The sequence below is a fragment of the Parasteatoda tepidariorum genome, chromosome 6, assembly GCF_043381705.1.
Source record: "Parasteatoda tepidariorum isolate YZ-2023 chromosome 6, CAS_Ptep_4.0, whole genome shotgun sequence".
Lineage (NCBI taxonomy): Eukaryota > Metazoa > Arthropoda > Arachnida > Araneae > Theridiidae > Parasteatoda > Parasteatoda tepidariorum.
The window spans coordinates 42263266-42281768 of record NC_092209.1 but is presented as its reverse complement, the minus strand read 5'-3'; the positions used below and the strand labels follow the sequence as shown (position 1 = coordinate 42281768).

Here is an 18503-nt window from a genome sequence, read left to right as displayed (position 1 = left end):
GAATTTTAAGAAACAGAAATTTACTATATGGAAATGAATCACTTTCGATAATGGTGATAACAATAACAACAGCTGCAGCAACAGCATCAGCAGCAACACTTTTAAAACTACGTCTTTACAGACCTTGGTTTGGTTAACAGAACTTAATTTAGTAACCATACTTCTAAATTTAATTTAACTGTTTGGAAGAAAAGTTGTTAATAATTCGTAAGAAATCGAGTTTGGCTGTACTAAAGTAACATCATTTACTAGCGCAGATCAGATTGGTTATATCTCTTTAAATAAGTATGTAGTTTGGAAAAAAAAAGTGTGGGTTCTTTATTTCGTATTTTTCCCTTTACCAATGAGCTTTTCTTGAATGAGGAATTGAATATCGAATTACTTCTAATAAAAGAAAATTACTGCTAATATGCTTGAAAGGGAATATGTCCCAAGTCTGAAAATATGACGTCTTACGTGTTATGGTAGAAAATGTTTGCTAGATATATACCACCTGCATAACGAAAGTTGTTAGTTTCCCCCCACGTTTGAGCGACTCACAGAAGAGCAGTTTTGCAAATGGTTAGAAATCGAATTTTGTTTAGGTCTGTCAAGCATCGGAAGGGTGATGTTTACATTTGGTGAGTATGAGAATTTTTAATAATATTTACGAACGAAATCAACCTTTCTTTTAATAAAATCAATTAGTTCTAGTAAAAAAAAATCGCCGAAGAGAAATTTTTTTTTCATACAACATAAAGTTTTCTTCAATTAAGCAAATACCACAAAATCTTCAGTTGGTGAGATTAACTCAAAAATATTTAATTATAATTTCAAATTAAAAATAAATTTAATTCATATTTTAAATTTATTGGAATTAATAATTTTTATTGCATCAATAAATTTCTGAAAGGGAAGACAATTGAACAATTTAAAGAATAATATGTATACTTTTGTTTATTCAAAAAAGTTCCACGATTTTATATCGTTAAATTTTCACAGATGTTTTCATATTTTAAAAATGAGCGAGAAGAATAGAGCTCAATGTCCTCAATTTAGAAATGGTTTAGGTTAATCGTAGTATTTTAATCAAACGTAGTTTTGGTTTGTGTATATTATGTCTTTCGAAATCACTGTCCTCACCTTCCTCGTTTCCAATGCACTTATCAAAACATCACCGCCATTTTGGACAAGAAGCTGTTAATAATTTTTCATTCATATTTAAAAAGTCGGAGAGTCATCTGTCATTCTTCCATTCCCTTCTAATGCTCTAACTAATTATACAACTTTCTTTAAAATCATCTTCTTTTCGAACGAATGGTAATTACAGCTTCGAATTTCGACTTCGAACTTCTTGGAGAACTTCGAACCTCTTTACGAAACTCGAAAATAAAAACGTCTGAATACTTCCAAAAATGACGAAGATCAAAAAGATTAATGTCTAAAAAATTCGTTTTATGAAGAATACTTTGAATAATATTTTAACGTTCCGATTAAAAATTTATTTTGAGGGAGAAATTTGCTGAATGGACATTGCAGTTTTTCGACTTTTCAATGGGTGATGGAAATTTTAGTTTCAGTTCATAATTTGTTTACTTTCCGTTTCCTGTTATGCTTATTACAGTTATAATTTATTGTTATTTTTGTGAAGTGCCAATAATTTTATTTAGCTCTTTTTTAAAATGCTAAACTGTTTCACGAAGTTTGTGCGAAATGAATAAGAAAATAACTTTAAGTTTAATTTACATTGCATATCGTCTGCGAACTAATTATTCTGGACACAATTTGGAATGCGTGTTTAAAAAAATGGATACAGTTTAAAATTTATTTAAGAAAATGGACGCAACACAAACTGCGTGTTTAAGAAAATGGACATAGCGAAAAATTAAAAAAGAAAAGCGTATAGACATTTATAATAGTAAAGTATAAGCTGACGTCACTTCACTTATCTGTCCACAGGAAATCCATTAATGAACCATCAGTTGCAGATAGCAACCAATAGGAATGCGTATATGAACCCTATATATTCGTTTATGAATATATTATATGAATGTGTAATGTATCTGTATTATATAATATACATCATAAATATATAATATACATCTATATTATTTATCTATGTAATATATCTGTATTATAGGAATCGTCTAAGGAAATGGTGCAAATGACAATTGATTAATTTATTCCGCCCCCCCCCCAAGTGATATAGTTCAGCCTCTGGCTTGAACATCTCCATACATATCATATTACATATAAAGTTTAGTTTACTCTGGAATAAAAAGTAATGAGTTTTTAATTTTATTTTATGTTTCCAAGAAAAATACATTAAAATTTTAACTGATTTCATTGCATGAAGCCTTTTTTGACCGCTTTCAGACCATTCATAAGTTTTTGTTTTTTCCAAATGGGTACTTAAAATAGAATTTTACAACTCTGTTTCTATAAATAATCGACAAAAGAGCAATTAATTTCTTCCCCCTAATAGTATTAAGTTTCAGATTTTCTATAAAAAGAAATATGCAGTTAGCAGAAAAAATAATATGAAAATATGCATAGAAATAAAAATATGCATAAGAGTAATTTTAATTTTAATTGATGAATTTTAATGCCGAATTAAGGGACTAATTTTTCTTATTCTGCTGCATTTTTATGAAATAAATTTTTTTAATCCAATTTTTGACATTTTTTCTGTAGATATAATATTTATAGAGAAAAAATCCGTTTAATTGAAAATAGAAATACAACTGATTGTCATCACTCAGATAAAAACTAAATTAGGTTCAAATATATTTATGCTTAAAAATTAATTTTTTTTAAAAGCGAAACAAATATAAACATGAGCATATCTTTAAAATTTACATTACAATTAGTCACATGGATAACATAAACAAATGAAAAAAGGTTTAACTGCCAAAAATAAATTAAAAGACATTTAAAGTTGAGTTTAGAAATATTTTGATAGTTGATGTAAATTCAGTAAGTAAATTCTGTAATATGAATACATTTTTCTCTTTCAAAAATGTGCTTATATTTTACATTGTATTACACTCGATGAACTATAATGTTTATTTTCACAATCATCTAAATTAATTTCCTTGTAGCGAATAATTTTTATATTTCCGTTTTATTTTTCGAAACCTACGTACAGTTTGTCTAAAATAAGAACTCCCCTAGCCATTCTTCTGGACCTGTGGCGGTGACAATGGTAACGAGGTATAACTATTTTAAGTAGGGGTAAGGGATCACTGTTTAGAACTGGTTTCGGCGAGAGAAAGGGAATATTATTCTTCGGCCTATTGTATTAGCTCTAGAGTGAAGAGAAGATATCCTCATTGAAATGCGCTATTCTTGTTTCCATAGCATTAGATGGCCTCAGACTTTGTGGCTGGGGGAGTTCTTACTGTAGACAAACTATATCTGACCCTCACTCGGTGAAGCTTTTCCGTTAAGTCACGTGGCAAAGTAGAGTACATAATTGACCAGGCTTGTTTATATTAAAATACTATGGATACTGATAGATATTTTTATGCTATATGATAATAAAAATGATGAACCACATTTTTCATTATTCCGAGAAATATGATTAAATATCTGTAGATACTTTATTTGCGTCGCGTTAGAGCTGCACAATGGACTATATGATTAAGTATAGTAGTGAAAAGAAAATAATAAAGTAAAAAAGATAAATAAGAAGATAAATTATTTTTTACACGATTCGCTAGGTGGGTTCTATGCTAACTCAAGGTAAAAATAAGGCTTGAATTTTCAGGCTTTAATGATATTTGACAGAATAATAAAAATTACGGTTGCTAAGGAAGCATGAATAAAAAAGTAGAATTAAAGTTCATAATGGTCCTCAGTTTACCAAGCGAAAGTTAATTATGTGCTTTGTGAATCTTTTTATGATAATTACTTTTATTAATTTAACATTTTCAAAAATAATAAAATCCATTTAGAATAAAAAATACAATTCTTCGTCACTTAATCTGAAAATGAATACATTAGATGGAAGTGCATTTATTTTGAAATTTTAGTTTCTTTTTCGAAAAATAAAAGAAATATATATAAAAAAAATACTTCTTTTGAATTGTCCTGAAAATATTTGTTTAATCATTAAATAAAATGGATTGTATGAATACTATGCATTAAGTGCTGACAAAAAAAAACAGACAAAAATAAAAAGGATATTTAAAGTTGACTTTGGAAATATTTTGATAGTTGACGCAAATTCAAATAATATGAATATATTTTCCCTTTTAAATGAGTTGTAATGATTTACAATCTGTCATTATTATAAGCAAAGGAAAAATGACGGAATAATGACATTCATCGAAAAAACAACAATAGATAGAAATGATGAATAGTAGGCTTTATTTGAAATACATACTTTTAATTTTAGCGAATAAAAACCATTAAAATACTGCTATTATAAATAAAATGCAAAATGCAAATAAAATCGTATTAGCTTAGTGTTTTTAACTTTGAATAAGCTATTGTTATTCAAATCAAATAATTGTAGTTTGAATGTATTGTAACATTAAAATGTCCTTAATATATATTTACTTTTCATCTAGAATTCCATTCAGCTTAAAAAAAGTTCCATTTTGCAAAAAGTAGAAAAACATTAATGAAGATTTCGTATTTCAAAGGTATAGAATACACTTAAGAGCAGCCAAATAAACATATATTTCTTATTGAGAAATCGTTTGGTTTTTTTTCCGAATGCTAACTGAACAAATTCAACAGAACTAAATTGTTGCCAAGCTTTTGGCACAAATCAAAAGCTTCCATTAGAACAATGTGTCTTCGCATGTTTGGGTATAGTTTGCAGTTTCGTAAGTGCCTTTATTTCTTTTGCACAATAGGGATGAGTGGAAGTTTGTTATTCATCTTTCTTTTTGATACGTGTAATTTTTAGATTCTCTGTTCTTTTTTTTATACTTCTTCCAAATAAAGTTGGGTTTTAGATATTCATATACTTCTTTCAAACACTATAAGGTGTTCTTAAGGAGAAATCATTAAGAACTTTAGTTGCAATAACAATAAAAACTGAAAAACAACCACAAAAGACAAGCAATTTAGTTGGTCAGATGTTTATGCGTAACCATGGTTTCAAATATTCTATATCCCGCCCCATGCGGTATAAATGATATTAAGCACGAATAGTGCATTGATACTGAAGTTTGCACTTTATGTTATTTTAATCGTGTTTTTACAATTTTGATGGAGTCGTTGAGAATAAGATATCAGTTTAAAATTAACGAGAGATGTTTAATGGTTTTTTATCAATGCAAAATTTCATGACGCATGACTTACATTTATGATTTCTTAGTCTAGTTTACTTTTCTTTACAGTTTATTACGGTGAAACGATTGAAAATATTTTCCCCAGCGCTTATCGGTTTAAATGTGATTATTTATCTTTTATTGGCATCAAAGAATTAGCTTTGTTAAAAATAGTAGTTCTGAAAACAGTTTGCAATTAATCTCATGCTATATTGCTATTCTAATGTTTGTGATGTATTGTTTTTCCAATTAGTGGTGTAATAGCATGCTTAATATATCATTTTGGAACTATAATCAAATTTATTTTTATGGGTGGAAAAAATTGAGCACAGCACAATAAAAAACAACATTAACTGAGCTCGATATGATAATAAATCCCAAAATAATGATAAACAGGGTTTTACAAAAGTTTTAAATTTCTAGGAACTCTTGTCAAATTTTTAGGAGCTAATATATTATGGAATGGGAAGTATTATAAAGTGTTTTACTTTTATTAAATTAAATAAAGAAAATTCTTTTTCATTTAATACTGTCTAAAACAAGCTTACATAATAAAACTAACCTGTAAGCGATAATTAAACCTCGATGTAATCCAAGTTGATAGGATTAGAGAATTTTAAGAATGTTTGGATCGAATTTTATGTTTGGAAAGAATAAAATATTCAGATTTTAGGATTTAAATAAAAATAAGGTAAAATTTTTATGAAATATAGAGAGCTAAAAATAAATTTTTAAGGTCAAAAGTAATCATGGTCCGAGATTCGAGGATTTTTGAAGATAATAAATTTTGAAATTCACAGTAAAAAGATTATCTATTTATGATCTATAATTCCCAGTGTCGTGATTAGCTTGAGAAATTTTTAATGAATAACATAGCTAAAATGTTTTTCATTAAATTAAATTTCATTAAAAAAAATTTCTTAACTCACATAGACATCAAAAATTTTGTGACTAACGATGGCCTTTTTGAATTTGTTTTTATTCTAAACGCTTACTTAGGTTTTATTGCCTCAGAAATTTGCCAATTTGTAACAGCTTAAATTTGTTTGTTGATAAATATAAAGATGTATGCCTGAAATTAATTTTCAAATTAGTAAAACTTAAGAACGAGTGTTTACTCGAAAATTGTCATATGCAATGATTATTTTATTAAATATAATAATAACTGAATCAAATTAGAGTATATTTCTCAGAAAAGAAAAACGTATATTTTCAGAACTTTATTTTATTTGTAAACGATTAAATAAATGATATAAATTCGTAATTTTTTTCAATGTGAGGCTTATAATAGTTAGTACAAGGTTTAGTACAAAGTACGAAGCTCATCTAAAATTATAAGTTATTTTATAATAATATTTGGTAAGGAAAAAAATTTTAAAGCAAAATTTGACTTATTTTTTCATGAAAACTGTTCAAAATTTTATTGTTCTGTTCAATACTAAACGTCAAGTAATTTAACATTAAGAAATACTTTTTTTATAAGAAATAAATAATTTATTAAAATGATTAATTAATCTCTCAATATTAAAAAAATTATAAAGTCTACGGCGCCGTAATCTTAAGAGGAACTTAACGTTACATTTCGTTCTGTTGCGCAAAAACTGTAAAACTTAGAAACGAGAAAATACGAAAATGAGTAGAAAAATGTACAAATATATATATATATTTTGCTTTGGCTATATTGATACAATATTAGAAAGCACTCTTTTTTGCGGATATAATCGTGTGAGCTGATGATGAGATTATATCCTTTATTTTCCGGTTTTTTTTAAAAAAATTTTAAAATTTTTTGTCTTTTTTTTCCTTCCGGATTTTGTTACTTTTATTATTACTTTTCTCTCTTTTTCTCTCTTTTTTCATTGTTTTCTGTAATTTTTTTCTTATNGTTCGACTGTATATATATATATATATATATATATATACTTGTAGAAAAAACATCATGTGGGCCGCATTGCACGCCTTATCGCATCGCACGTTGAGCTTAACGCGACTTATTTTTTTAAATTCCAATTTGCTCGAAAGTTATTGCAACTTTTAAGAGAGTTTTTTTTTAAATTTTGTCTCCTTTTTTTAAATTTTCTTTTTGCTTTATGTTATATTTTGTTTTGCTTGCGTGCAAACTGTAAGACATAAAATTTAGAAACTTGTGAAATTACGAAAGTGTGTTGAAAAATGTAAGAAGAATTCAAGGAAAAAAAATAAATATTCAATTATTAGCTCGAAAATTACCAATTCGAGATGTAGATGTTTGACATCTACTTCCCGCTGAAATACAACTACAGAGTTGAACATTGACGAACTAAAAAGGCCATTTTTTAATTATAAACTTAGCTCGAGCTTCTTGTAAAATTCAAATTTGTTCGAAAATTATTACAATTTTAGGTGCTTTTTTTTGGCATTAAATAATGATTATTTATCTATTGTTGTCGGAAAATTTATTTCTCTCTCTCTCTTGATTTGATGTGAAAAGTAACAAAAAAAAGTTGGCAGATATAAATCATCAGATGTTGCCATATATAAATCATAATTATAAAAAAGTCAGTTTTAAAAATATAAATATCTTAAGAGAGATAACTATCACTTGCAATTTGAAATATCATACAATATAAAGTGTTAAAATACTATACAGTATAATCATTATAAATTGTTAATAAGTAAAATTACTTCTCATTTATTACTTCTTATTGAGTAATACAGTATTGAGGTGTTAAAATACTATTCGGTATAATCATTATAGATTGTTAATAAGTAAAATTACTTCTCATTTATTACTTCTGATTGAATAACACAGCATTGAGGTGTTAAAATACTATACTGTATAATCATTATAGATTGTTAATAAGTAAAATTATTTCTCATTTATTACTTCTTATTGAGTAATACAGTATTGAGGTGTTAAAATACTATTCAGTATAATCATTATAAATTGTTAATAGGTAAAATTACCTGTCATTTATTACTTCTTATTCAGTAACACATTCTATATTCTTAAGTTAAAATATTTTTTAAGTATTGTTGATGATTTTTCAAATCAAAGTTAAACTTTCATTGCGATATGATTAACATATAAACAAAATGTTTTACATTAAATTGGAATAATTATATATTTTATACACAAAATAATCTGTCGATTGAATGTCGATTATAACAGTAATTATGCCAGTAAAACTGATTATATTTTACTGTTATAACACAAACTTAAAATAAATGACCTTGACTTTTAAAGTCAGTGTTTTTGCGCTCATCTTTGACCTCGGTGTCGAAGATCATGTTTGCAAGTTTAAATGACAAGAAACAAGCACTAGACTTGAAGATAAGGGTGGTCTATTTCAATAATTATCCTCTGATAGGGTGGTTTACGTTTACAACACTGAGTTTGGTACTGAAGGTGTACGAATATCATAAGAGAATAGGGGAGAGTAAGGTCAATTGTAACATTTTTTTACTTAACTATTCTTAACTAACAAAAAATCCAATATATTATTAGTATTAATTGACGGACGAGTAAAGTAGACTATCCTCTACTAGAAAAAAAATAAATACTTTATTTTAAATGTTATTATATTAGTTATTAACAATTTTTGACAGTCGTGCATTTGTTACAATTATCCCCACTTACCAATTGTAACAGTTCATGAATTCAACTAAAACATAGTTAATTATGCATATTATCATAGTTGTGATATATTTTTTTATTGATCAAAGTAGTAGTGATGTTTTAGGAGTAAAAATTATAATGAGCAGAGACCTAAAGGGTTAAACTTTTAACTTTAAGGGGTTAAAAATTTTAATTTATGCTGTGAAAGATGACAAATAAAATAATGCACATGCAACATAATATAAATGATATAGGAAACTATTGGTGGTTCTTAAAGAGTTAAGTAATGGTTTGTAAACATAAGATTATTTATTTTCAGCTGTTACAATCTTTCCTTTACTTATTGTTACAATCGTCCCCAAGACGCGATTTCAGCTTCATTTGTTAAAAACAATGCTAGTTAATTAACAAAACTAATCTTCTTTTTTTTTTGAAATGTTAATTAAGGTGTCCACTTACATATTCGGTATATAATTTTTATTTGCTTAAACAAAATTACTTTGTTACAATATAATATTCTAATACCAAAAAAAGTACTTACGTAGCGTGAAAATATCTTTTGTGATGTAATTCTTTCAAAAGTACATAAAAATGGTTGCCAGCAGGGGTGTACATGTAGATTTATTAAATACACCTTGTGCGCCTCCTAGGAACCAAATCTAGAATCCGACACTCGAAATTTTTGCTCTGTTACAATCGTACCCTGTTACAATTGACCCCACTTTCCCCTACGCATTTTGTTTAATTAAAAATTAGGGATTAATAGAAAACATTAAAAAAATTGTTTTTGGTCTGAAATTATTTTCCTCCTAAAAATAATTAAAACTATTTTTTAATTTGCATATTTTCAATGAAAAAAACATTTATTCGATTCTAGTTTAAGGTTAGTAACAACGCATGGTACATAACTTTCCAGGCTTAAATAAATACATTTTAAAGAAACAATCTCTTGGTTAGAAATATGTCTGGAATTCTTTGATATCGTATATAATTAAAAATTATATTTAAAATATTTTCCGTAACTAATTTATACAAACATACTATCTTGAAATATTATGTGTGATAAATTGTGCAATTATAAATACTTACATATCTTAAAATCTATCATGTCATTATAAATAATTGCGCTTAAATAAACTACAATTTTAGCACATAACGTTTTCTTTTTCTCATAGTCATATCTCACTCGAAATCATCATATATTATCGTCAAAATTTTCAGATCCCTATTAGCGACTTTTCGTCATTCACTGAATCTCAAATAGTTCAGCTTTTTTTCTGATTATAATAACTTCTTTCACACTTCCTTAAGTATCAAATTAAAATAATAGCTTCTGTGTAAATATTTTTTCAAAGAAAAGAGAGAGAAGAATTTTTTTTTTGTTAATTAGTATTTCAAAAAAATAAATTATGCTTTGATGCATGTCGTTTCTCCTTTCCTTTTTCTTATTGTATCAGCTGTTATAAAAAAAGTGATTGGAAAACTACCTGAATGTTTTAAGAACTGTGCTTCATTTCTAAAAATATCACTTATGAATACCTAAAGTGCAATACATATTCAAATATAAATATCGTAAAATTAGGATAGTTTGCACGCAATTCTAGCACCGAACCAAAATAATTTTTAAAAAAAGCAAATAATAATCTTGCACAATAATTTCAAAGAACAGCAATATCAATTTTTTGCTAAAAGCTTTAATAATGTTCCCTACATTTGTTTTGAGCATATTCATTATTATTTTGTTATTATGCTTTAATTTTTAACTACATTTGTCATAAAAACAGCAAGCTCTTTCACGCTATTTATATAACGTAGGAAAGATTGTGCTCTTGGGTACGAGATATTGTTACTAAAAATAATTACAATTAGATCGCTAACAATAATAATTGCATTAATAGATATTGCTGCAAAGTTTTAGTAGGCAAATACCACAATATAAGAAATAAATATTTAAACTTAAACAAATAATATTTTAACTTAATTAATAAATATTTCAACATAAAGAAGAAGCAGAAGAATCTAAATAAGTAAAGGATTTTAATGATAGCTAAAATTTTAGAAACGAGAAAAATTAGCTTTTGCTTCAATGGATTGGAGAACCTAGAAAGTTGCTAAACTTTGTCAGTCTCTTTTTCGGTTACTCTGAACACTACGCAATATCTCATAGAATTGAACAAGAGCTCCATCTCTCCCAGCATACGAAACATGTTCCATTTCTTCTAAATAACAAATTGTCTGGGGAAAAAATTTGAGGCTTTTTATTAAAACATGAATGCTTCCATAAAGGACAAACTCCGTAGCTTAATTTTAAAAGAAATAGCTTAATTTTAAAACAGTTCAGACTATTGTAACTATACGTTACAGTAGTCTGACTACTGTAACTATACTATACTAAATACGTTACAAATCTATATAAAAGTAGAATGGCTTTATGTATCTTCCTGGTGCAAATCCGTAATTATCAGCCGATTCTCGCCAAATTTAATATACACGTACGTTAGGAAACAAGAAGATTATTACAGTCTTTTGTCGTCCGTGTTTACGTGCTTCATCCCAAAGAAAAAGTTTCTCATGCACTGAGAAAAAAAATGCTCAAAACTGTCGGAATATGGTAAAACTTACAGTATTTCTGGTTCTGTGGGAGCTTCAAAAAGCTCGGTCATTTTTACCGAAGTGTTTTGGTTATGAATCTGGTTAAATTAACGATAAATATGGTTTTAAAACCTGTGATAAAATTCGGTAAATGTGGTAAAATTCGGTAATTTTATCATTATCCCTTAGAGCATGGTATAAAAACCATTAATTTGGTTAAATTTAAACTTCAATTTTATATTTTTTTACTAAAGGTGTGGCAATAAGAACTATAATTTTGAAAACCGTATGAATGAAAAAATTTCCACATGATTAGTTAAAATACCGCACAATTTGGTTTAATTAAACAGAATTATTATTATTATTTTTTTAATCAAAAAATACTATTACTATACAGTACGGTAATTTTATCTGATTTTTTTTTTCTTCGTGTGAAATTTAGTCTATATTTTATAGCATCATTGGTGTTTACTAGCCTCCAGCTCAGTTTAATAAGCTTGTTCCATTGAGAGTTTAACTATTTATCTTTGTTTTTTTCCTTTAGTTTGCCTGGCACAATTAAAACCATTTATACCGTTTAAATTTAATTTTTGTAATTTTCGAGTTATGCGACATTTTATAGTTAATTAGAAAATATCAGAAAGCGTTCCAAAACAACGTTTTGAATTTTTGAGAATTTTGAAGGTTAAGCAAGTTTTATAATTTGTTTTGAAATTCTTTATATAGAAGAAGCAAAAGTTATTTAGGCTTTAAAATTTAAATAAAAATTTTTTTTTTCACGCCAAACTGGAAAAATATACTTTTTTAGCTCCCAATTTTTTAAAAGTATATAAACTATTTTAAATACCCCCACAAAAAAATTTAAAATAATCTATATGTTAAGGCCAATGTGAATAGTCGGCTATTATTAATATTTGACTAAGATTAATACTAACCCGTCAGTATCAATGGCAACCAAATAAGCAGGTTAAAGTGAATAATTTAAGCTAACTTATCACATTAACCGATTATTATTATACCGGTTATTATATTATAACCAATGAAGTTTGGTCAATGTCATTCTTTCGCGTTTTTATATGGGATATTTCTGTATCGTGATCTGCCACGCCAACTGCATTCGTCAAGACGCCAGATTTATTTTAAACTGGAAAAATTAAAAAAAAAAAAAAAAANAGAAGACATGCAAATTTGTGAAGGAATCAAAAAAAAAAAAAAAAAAAAATTAAAAAAGAAGGAAAAAAACACTGCTCAACAAAGAGTAAAAAAAAAAATTATTCCCATTATTCTCAAAAAAGTAAAAACTTCTTTCTGTTAAGCTTTGGATACCATATTTCTTTTTTTCTTCTTCTTCAATCATTTCCCTCGTATTAAATGAAACAATTATGTTGAGCGTTTTAAATTAAACCGAGCAAGATATATTTCTGCTGTCAATCTTTATGGCTCAGAATTTAAAAACTTTAAGAAATTAAATATTTATAAGTCCTCAACAAAAAGTGTTAAAAAAAACTAAATTCTTTGATAAGCATCATATGATACAACGTTTTCTCTCTCTTCATTATATCCTTCGCATTAAGTTAAACGACACCCATCACTAACTTTTCTTGTAAAAAGAAGGAAAAAGAAAAAAAGAATGAATTAATGACACTAATAAAAACCATACGAAAAAAACTAAAACGAGGCTTTTGCATTTTCTCGTCAATTTGATAACTTAATATCTGAACAAGTTACAAGCTTTAAGTTAAATTGCAAAAATATCTTAAGCTCCTTATTAAAAAATAAAATATAAAAATTTCAATCCAATTATCCCCAAAAAAGTAAAAAGAAAAACTACTTTCTGTTAAGCTATAAGACACCATATTTCTTTTCTTTTTTTTTCTTTCAATTATTTCCCTCGTATTAAATGAAACGATTATGTTGAACGTTTTAAATTAAACCGAGCAAGATATATTTCTGCTGTCAATCCTTATGGCTCAGAGTTTACAAAAAATAAGAAATCAAATATTTCTAAATCCTCAGCAAAGAGCGTTCTAAAAAAAAACTCAACTCTTTGTTAAGCATCATATGATGCAATGCTTTTTCTCTCTTCATTATATCCTTCGTATTAAGTTAAACGACACCCATCACTAACTTTTCTTGTAAAAAAAAGGAAAAAGAAAAAAAGAATGAATTAATGACACTAATAAAAACCATACGAAAAAAACTAAAACGAGGCTTTTGCATTTTCTCGTCAATTTGATAACTTAATATCTGAACAAGTTACAAGCTTTAAGTTAAATTGCAAAAATATCTTAAGCTCCTTATTAAAAAATAAAATATAAAAATTTCAATCCAATTATCCCCAAAAAAGTAAAAAGAAAAACTACTTTCTGTTAAGCTATAAGACACCATATTTCTTTTCTTTTTTTTTCTTTCAATTATTTCCCTCGTATTAAATGAAACGATTATGTTGAACGTTTTAAATTAAACCGAGCAAGATATATTTCTGCTGTCAATCCTTATGGCTCAGAGTTTACAAAAAATAAGAAATCAAATATTTCTAAATCCTCAGCAAAGAGCGTTCTAAAAAAAAACTCAACTCTTTGTTAAGCATCATATGATGCAATGCTTTTTCTCTCTTCATTATATCCTTCGTATTAAGTTAAACGACACCCATCACTAACTTTTCTTGTAAAAAAAAGGAAAAAGAAAAAAAGAATGAATTAATGACACTAATAAAAACCATACGAAAAAAACTAAAACGAGGCTTTTGCATTTTCTCGTCAATTTGATAACTTAATATCTGAACAAGTTACAAGCTTTAAGTTAAATTGCAAAAATATCTTAAGCTCCTTATTAAAAAATAAAATATAAAAATTTCAATCCAATTATCCCCAAAAAAGTAAAAAGAAAAACTACTTTCTGTTAAGCTATAAGACACCATATTTCTTTTCTTTTTTTTTCTTTCAATTATTTCCCTCGTATTAAATGAAACGATTATGTTGAACGTTTTAAATTAAACCGAGCAAGATATATTTCTGCTGTCAATCCTTATGGCTCAGAGTTTACAAAAAATAAGAAATCAAATATTTCTAAATCCTCAGCAAAGAGCGTTCTAAAAAAAAACTCAACTCTTTGTTAAGCATCATATGATGCAATGCTTTTTCTCTCTTCATTATATCCTTCGTATTAAGTTAAACGACACCCATCACTAACTTTTCTTGTAAAAAAAAGGAAAAAGAAAAAAAGAATGAATTAATGACACTAATAAAAACCATACGAAAAAAACTAAAACGAGGCTTTTGCATTTTCTCGTCAATTTGATAACTTAATATCTGAACAAGTTACAAGCTTTAAGTTAAATTGCAAAAATATCTTAAGCTCCTTATTAAAAAATAAAATATAAAAATTTCAATCCAATTATCCCCAAAAAAGTAAAAAGAAAAACTACTTTCTGTTAAGCTATAAGACACCATATTTCTTTTCTTTTTTTTTCTTTCAATTATTTCCCTCGTATTAAATGAAACGATTATGTTGAACGTTTTAAATTAAACCGAGCAAGATATATTTCTGCTGTCAATCCTTATGGCTCAGAGTTTACAAAAAATAAGAAATCAAATATTTCTAAATCCTCAGCAAAGAGCGTTCTAAAAAAAAACTCAACTCTTTGTTAAGCATCATATGATGCAATGCTTTTTCTCTCTTCATTATATCCTTCGTATTAAGTTAAACGACACCCATCACTAACTTTTCTTGTAAAAAAAAGGAAAAAGAAAAAAAGAATGAATTAATGACACTAATAAAAACCATACGAAAAAAACTAAAACGAGGCTTTTGCATTTTCTCGTCAATTTGATAACTTAATATCTGAACAAGTTACAAGCTTTAAGTTAAATTGCAAAAATATCTTAAGCTCCTTATTAAAAAATAAAATATAAAAATTTCAATCCAATTATCCCCAAAAAAGTAAAAAGAAAAACTACTTTCTGTTAAGCTATAAGACACCATATTTCTTTTCTTTTTTTTTCTTTCAATTATTTCCCTCGTATTAAATGAAACGATTATGTTGAACGTTTTAAATTAAACCGAGCAAGATATATTTCTGCTGTCAATCCTTATGGCTCAGAGTTTACAAAAAATAAGAAATCAAATATTTCTAAATCCTCAGCAAAGAGCGTTCTAAAAAAAAACTCAACTCTTTGTTAAGCATCATATGATGCAATGCTTTTTCTCTCTTCATTATATCCTTCGTATTAAGTTAAACGACACCCATCACTAACTTTTCTTGTAAAAAAAAAAAGGAATGAATTAATGACACCAATAAAAACCAGACGTAGTAACTAAAACAAGGTATTAGCATTTCCTCGTCAACTTAAAATCTAAACAAGGAAATGTACAACTTTCTCGTCAGCGATGACACTCGAATTGAGAAATTACAGTTTAAAGAGCCGAGGAAAATGACAGAGAAAAACTGTTTCTTTTAACCATTTTAAAACGTATTTGACATCTTTCTCTAACCGTAACTTTTTCTCAACTATAATGATTGATACTGCAGAAATGATAGTGTCAATTGAGTGTCAACAGGAACATCTAAAGAAAAAAGAAAATGACTAATTGATGTAAATCGGAGCAACGGCCGAAATTTGATGTCACTATTATTGCAAGGAATTGTTTAAAAAAAGTTTAAACAATAATATTAGACTGTGATTTGACTGATAGTTGATAGCTGTTTCATTGTTCTATTATCTGAAATTTTCAGATATCAGATGAGATCATTTATTTGAAATATATATTTTTTTGCAGTTCTGATTTTAAATTGAACTGAAAATAACAGATTTTATTTAATGATATCCCGCAAATTTATTTTCGAAAAATAAACTCTTCATTTTTTAATTAATTCATATCTGTTGAAAAGCTTAAACTAAAAAAAAAGTTATTGCGAAGAAAAAAAGGTACACCGGAAATACGGCTGTGTAATGGAATGGATAATGAGCGAAATATATAACATTATGGATTCAATATAATTGAAATATAGAGTAATTGATTGGAATTGACGTTGAAATATTGGAAGACAATTTGAGGACAGTCCTCAAATTTACTGGTAAAGACTTCTGTACAAGACCAGGGCACTTGTAGCACTGAAAATTAATTTTCCTTATTATTAAAGAAAAATTGAGTTTCATAACTGGTTATATTTCATTGTCAAACATTGCTTTTTTCAACTGTTGAGTTATTATTTTACTGTTAAGTATTGCTTTATTTAATCAAAGGTCTATCTTATAATTAACTAGTCACCTTTGGCTATCATCTTGTTTGCCTTTGAAGCAAATAAATTAAAAATTGATATTTCAATCATTTTCAATTACATTTTGTAGGGAATTTATATATCGACTATGTCAACCTTCATCTATCAAAAAGTACCTCAAGACAGAATCAAGTCTTGTCTTGTCTTGTTGGTTGGCCGGGGTGCCTGAGGCCGGAACGGCCCTTTACCCCTTCATCGTGAGATGAGTTCCTGGAGGTGTTTCCTTCTGGTGCTGTAAATCTAAAATTGAAAGTAGAAAAATTAGTAATGAGCAAATTGCTCATGTAGTATCACATAAAGTGATGCCATTTGTAGTTACATACATAAAAATACAGTGAAACATAATACATAAAATACAGTTCAAAAGTAAAAGTTAAACTTCTAATGTGAAGTTTGTCCAGTATTGTACGCCCCTAGTACAATTATTCTCTGTCATCTCATTCATAAATCTCTAACATCTCTATCCTTCCATTCACACTAACCATACAGGTTCTCTTTCTCTTTCTCTTATTGCAAATCATAAAGATTTTGTCAACGCTGATCAATCTTTTCCTAAATTAGGATTGTCCAGTGTATTATAGTGCCATTATACAAGGTATAGGTCCATTGAAATTCAAGCCATACAATAATTATTTACTTCTAGTAAGAAGTTTGTCCTAGATTTATCTCTATATCATATCAAACATTCCATTCTTTCATTATGTACAATGTTCATTCATTCTAGAATTTTGCCCCATTACAAAGCATTGTCAGTGTTACAACAAATCTATACGATTTTGTCTGCATATATGTAATATTTACATGTCATGTCCGAGTTAGGTTTCCACATTTAATGTTTTAATATTGCCATAAATAATGCCATTGAGTTTTCTCACATGGTCAAAATTACATCACTTGTGAAAAAGTGTGCAATTGGCCTCAGGGAGGCGTCTTCTGCTAAATTTTCGTACTCAAAAATTGAGTCGAAATTTGCTGCAAGAATCAAGTTAAAATGTTTTATATACTAGTGAATTAGTATTTAACATTTATAGTGGTAGTTACGCCACAATTTCAATCATATTTTAGCAAGTGAATTATAACATATTCCCAATATAGATTTTTAAAAGAGGTTTTAAGCTTTTTACCCTAACAGAATAGTAGTGGCTTCCACTTACAATGTAATACAAATAATAAACCTTGTGGATAAGAGGGAATCAGAGAAATGAGGAACTAAATGTTAATCAAGAACATAATCGAATTATGAATTTAATATATTTTCGACGCATTTAAATGAGTGCTTAACGCATAGCTAATTAATTAAATAAATGAACAACAGCTCTATACAAAGAATAATTCTCTCAGTTAATGTTTTTTTCTACATTTGTGTCTTGAATATTTTATAAAACTTAAATTTATGATTTAGTGAACAAAAGAGAAGAAATCAAATAAAGTAGTAGAACAATTTAAACTGCTTTTGACAATTTAGTCTTGTTAACCTATTTAAATATAAGAATATTAAATTTGTAAGAGTTAAGTCGAAAAGTTTGTCCGCAATTGTATTGGACACTACATTACTGGGGAATTATTTAATTTTGAAACGAATTGAATGCAAAGTTAAGACTCAATGTCAGAGATATTTTGATTCGATTTGGTTGCTGACGTCACATTAAAGCGTCACATTGTTATAATGATACTAATCTGCTATTAGCGGTGGTCTGGGTTTTTTCTTTAATGATGATCAGAAGCAAATACTGATCTGTACAAGCACTACACTACTATTCAGATCGGA

General features: G+C 27.3%; 1 protein-coding gene across 2 annotated transcripts in view; it reads left to right on the top strand.

The window, feature by feature from the left end:
- The first annotated feature begins 508 nt into the window (after positions 1-508).
- The window catches only part of LOC107440588 (myelin regulatory factor-like protein), a 138113-nt gene continuing 120118 nt past the window's right edge, over positions 509-18503 (top strand). The window contains exon 1 of one of the 2 annotated variants that reach the window (XM_071182258.1): positions 509-620. In XM_071182258.1, the coding sequence (XP_071038359.1) occupies positions 608-620 (13 nt within the window). In that variant the 5' untranslated portion in view covers positions 509-607. The remainder of the gene's footprint in view (positions 621-18503) is intronic. The other variant, XM_016053564.3, reaches the window with a different exon arrangement.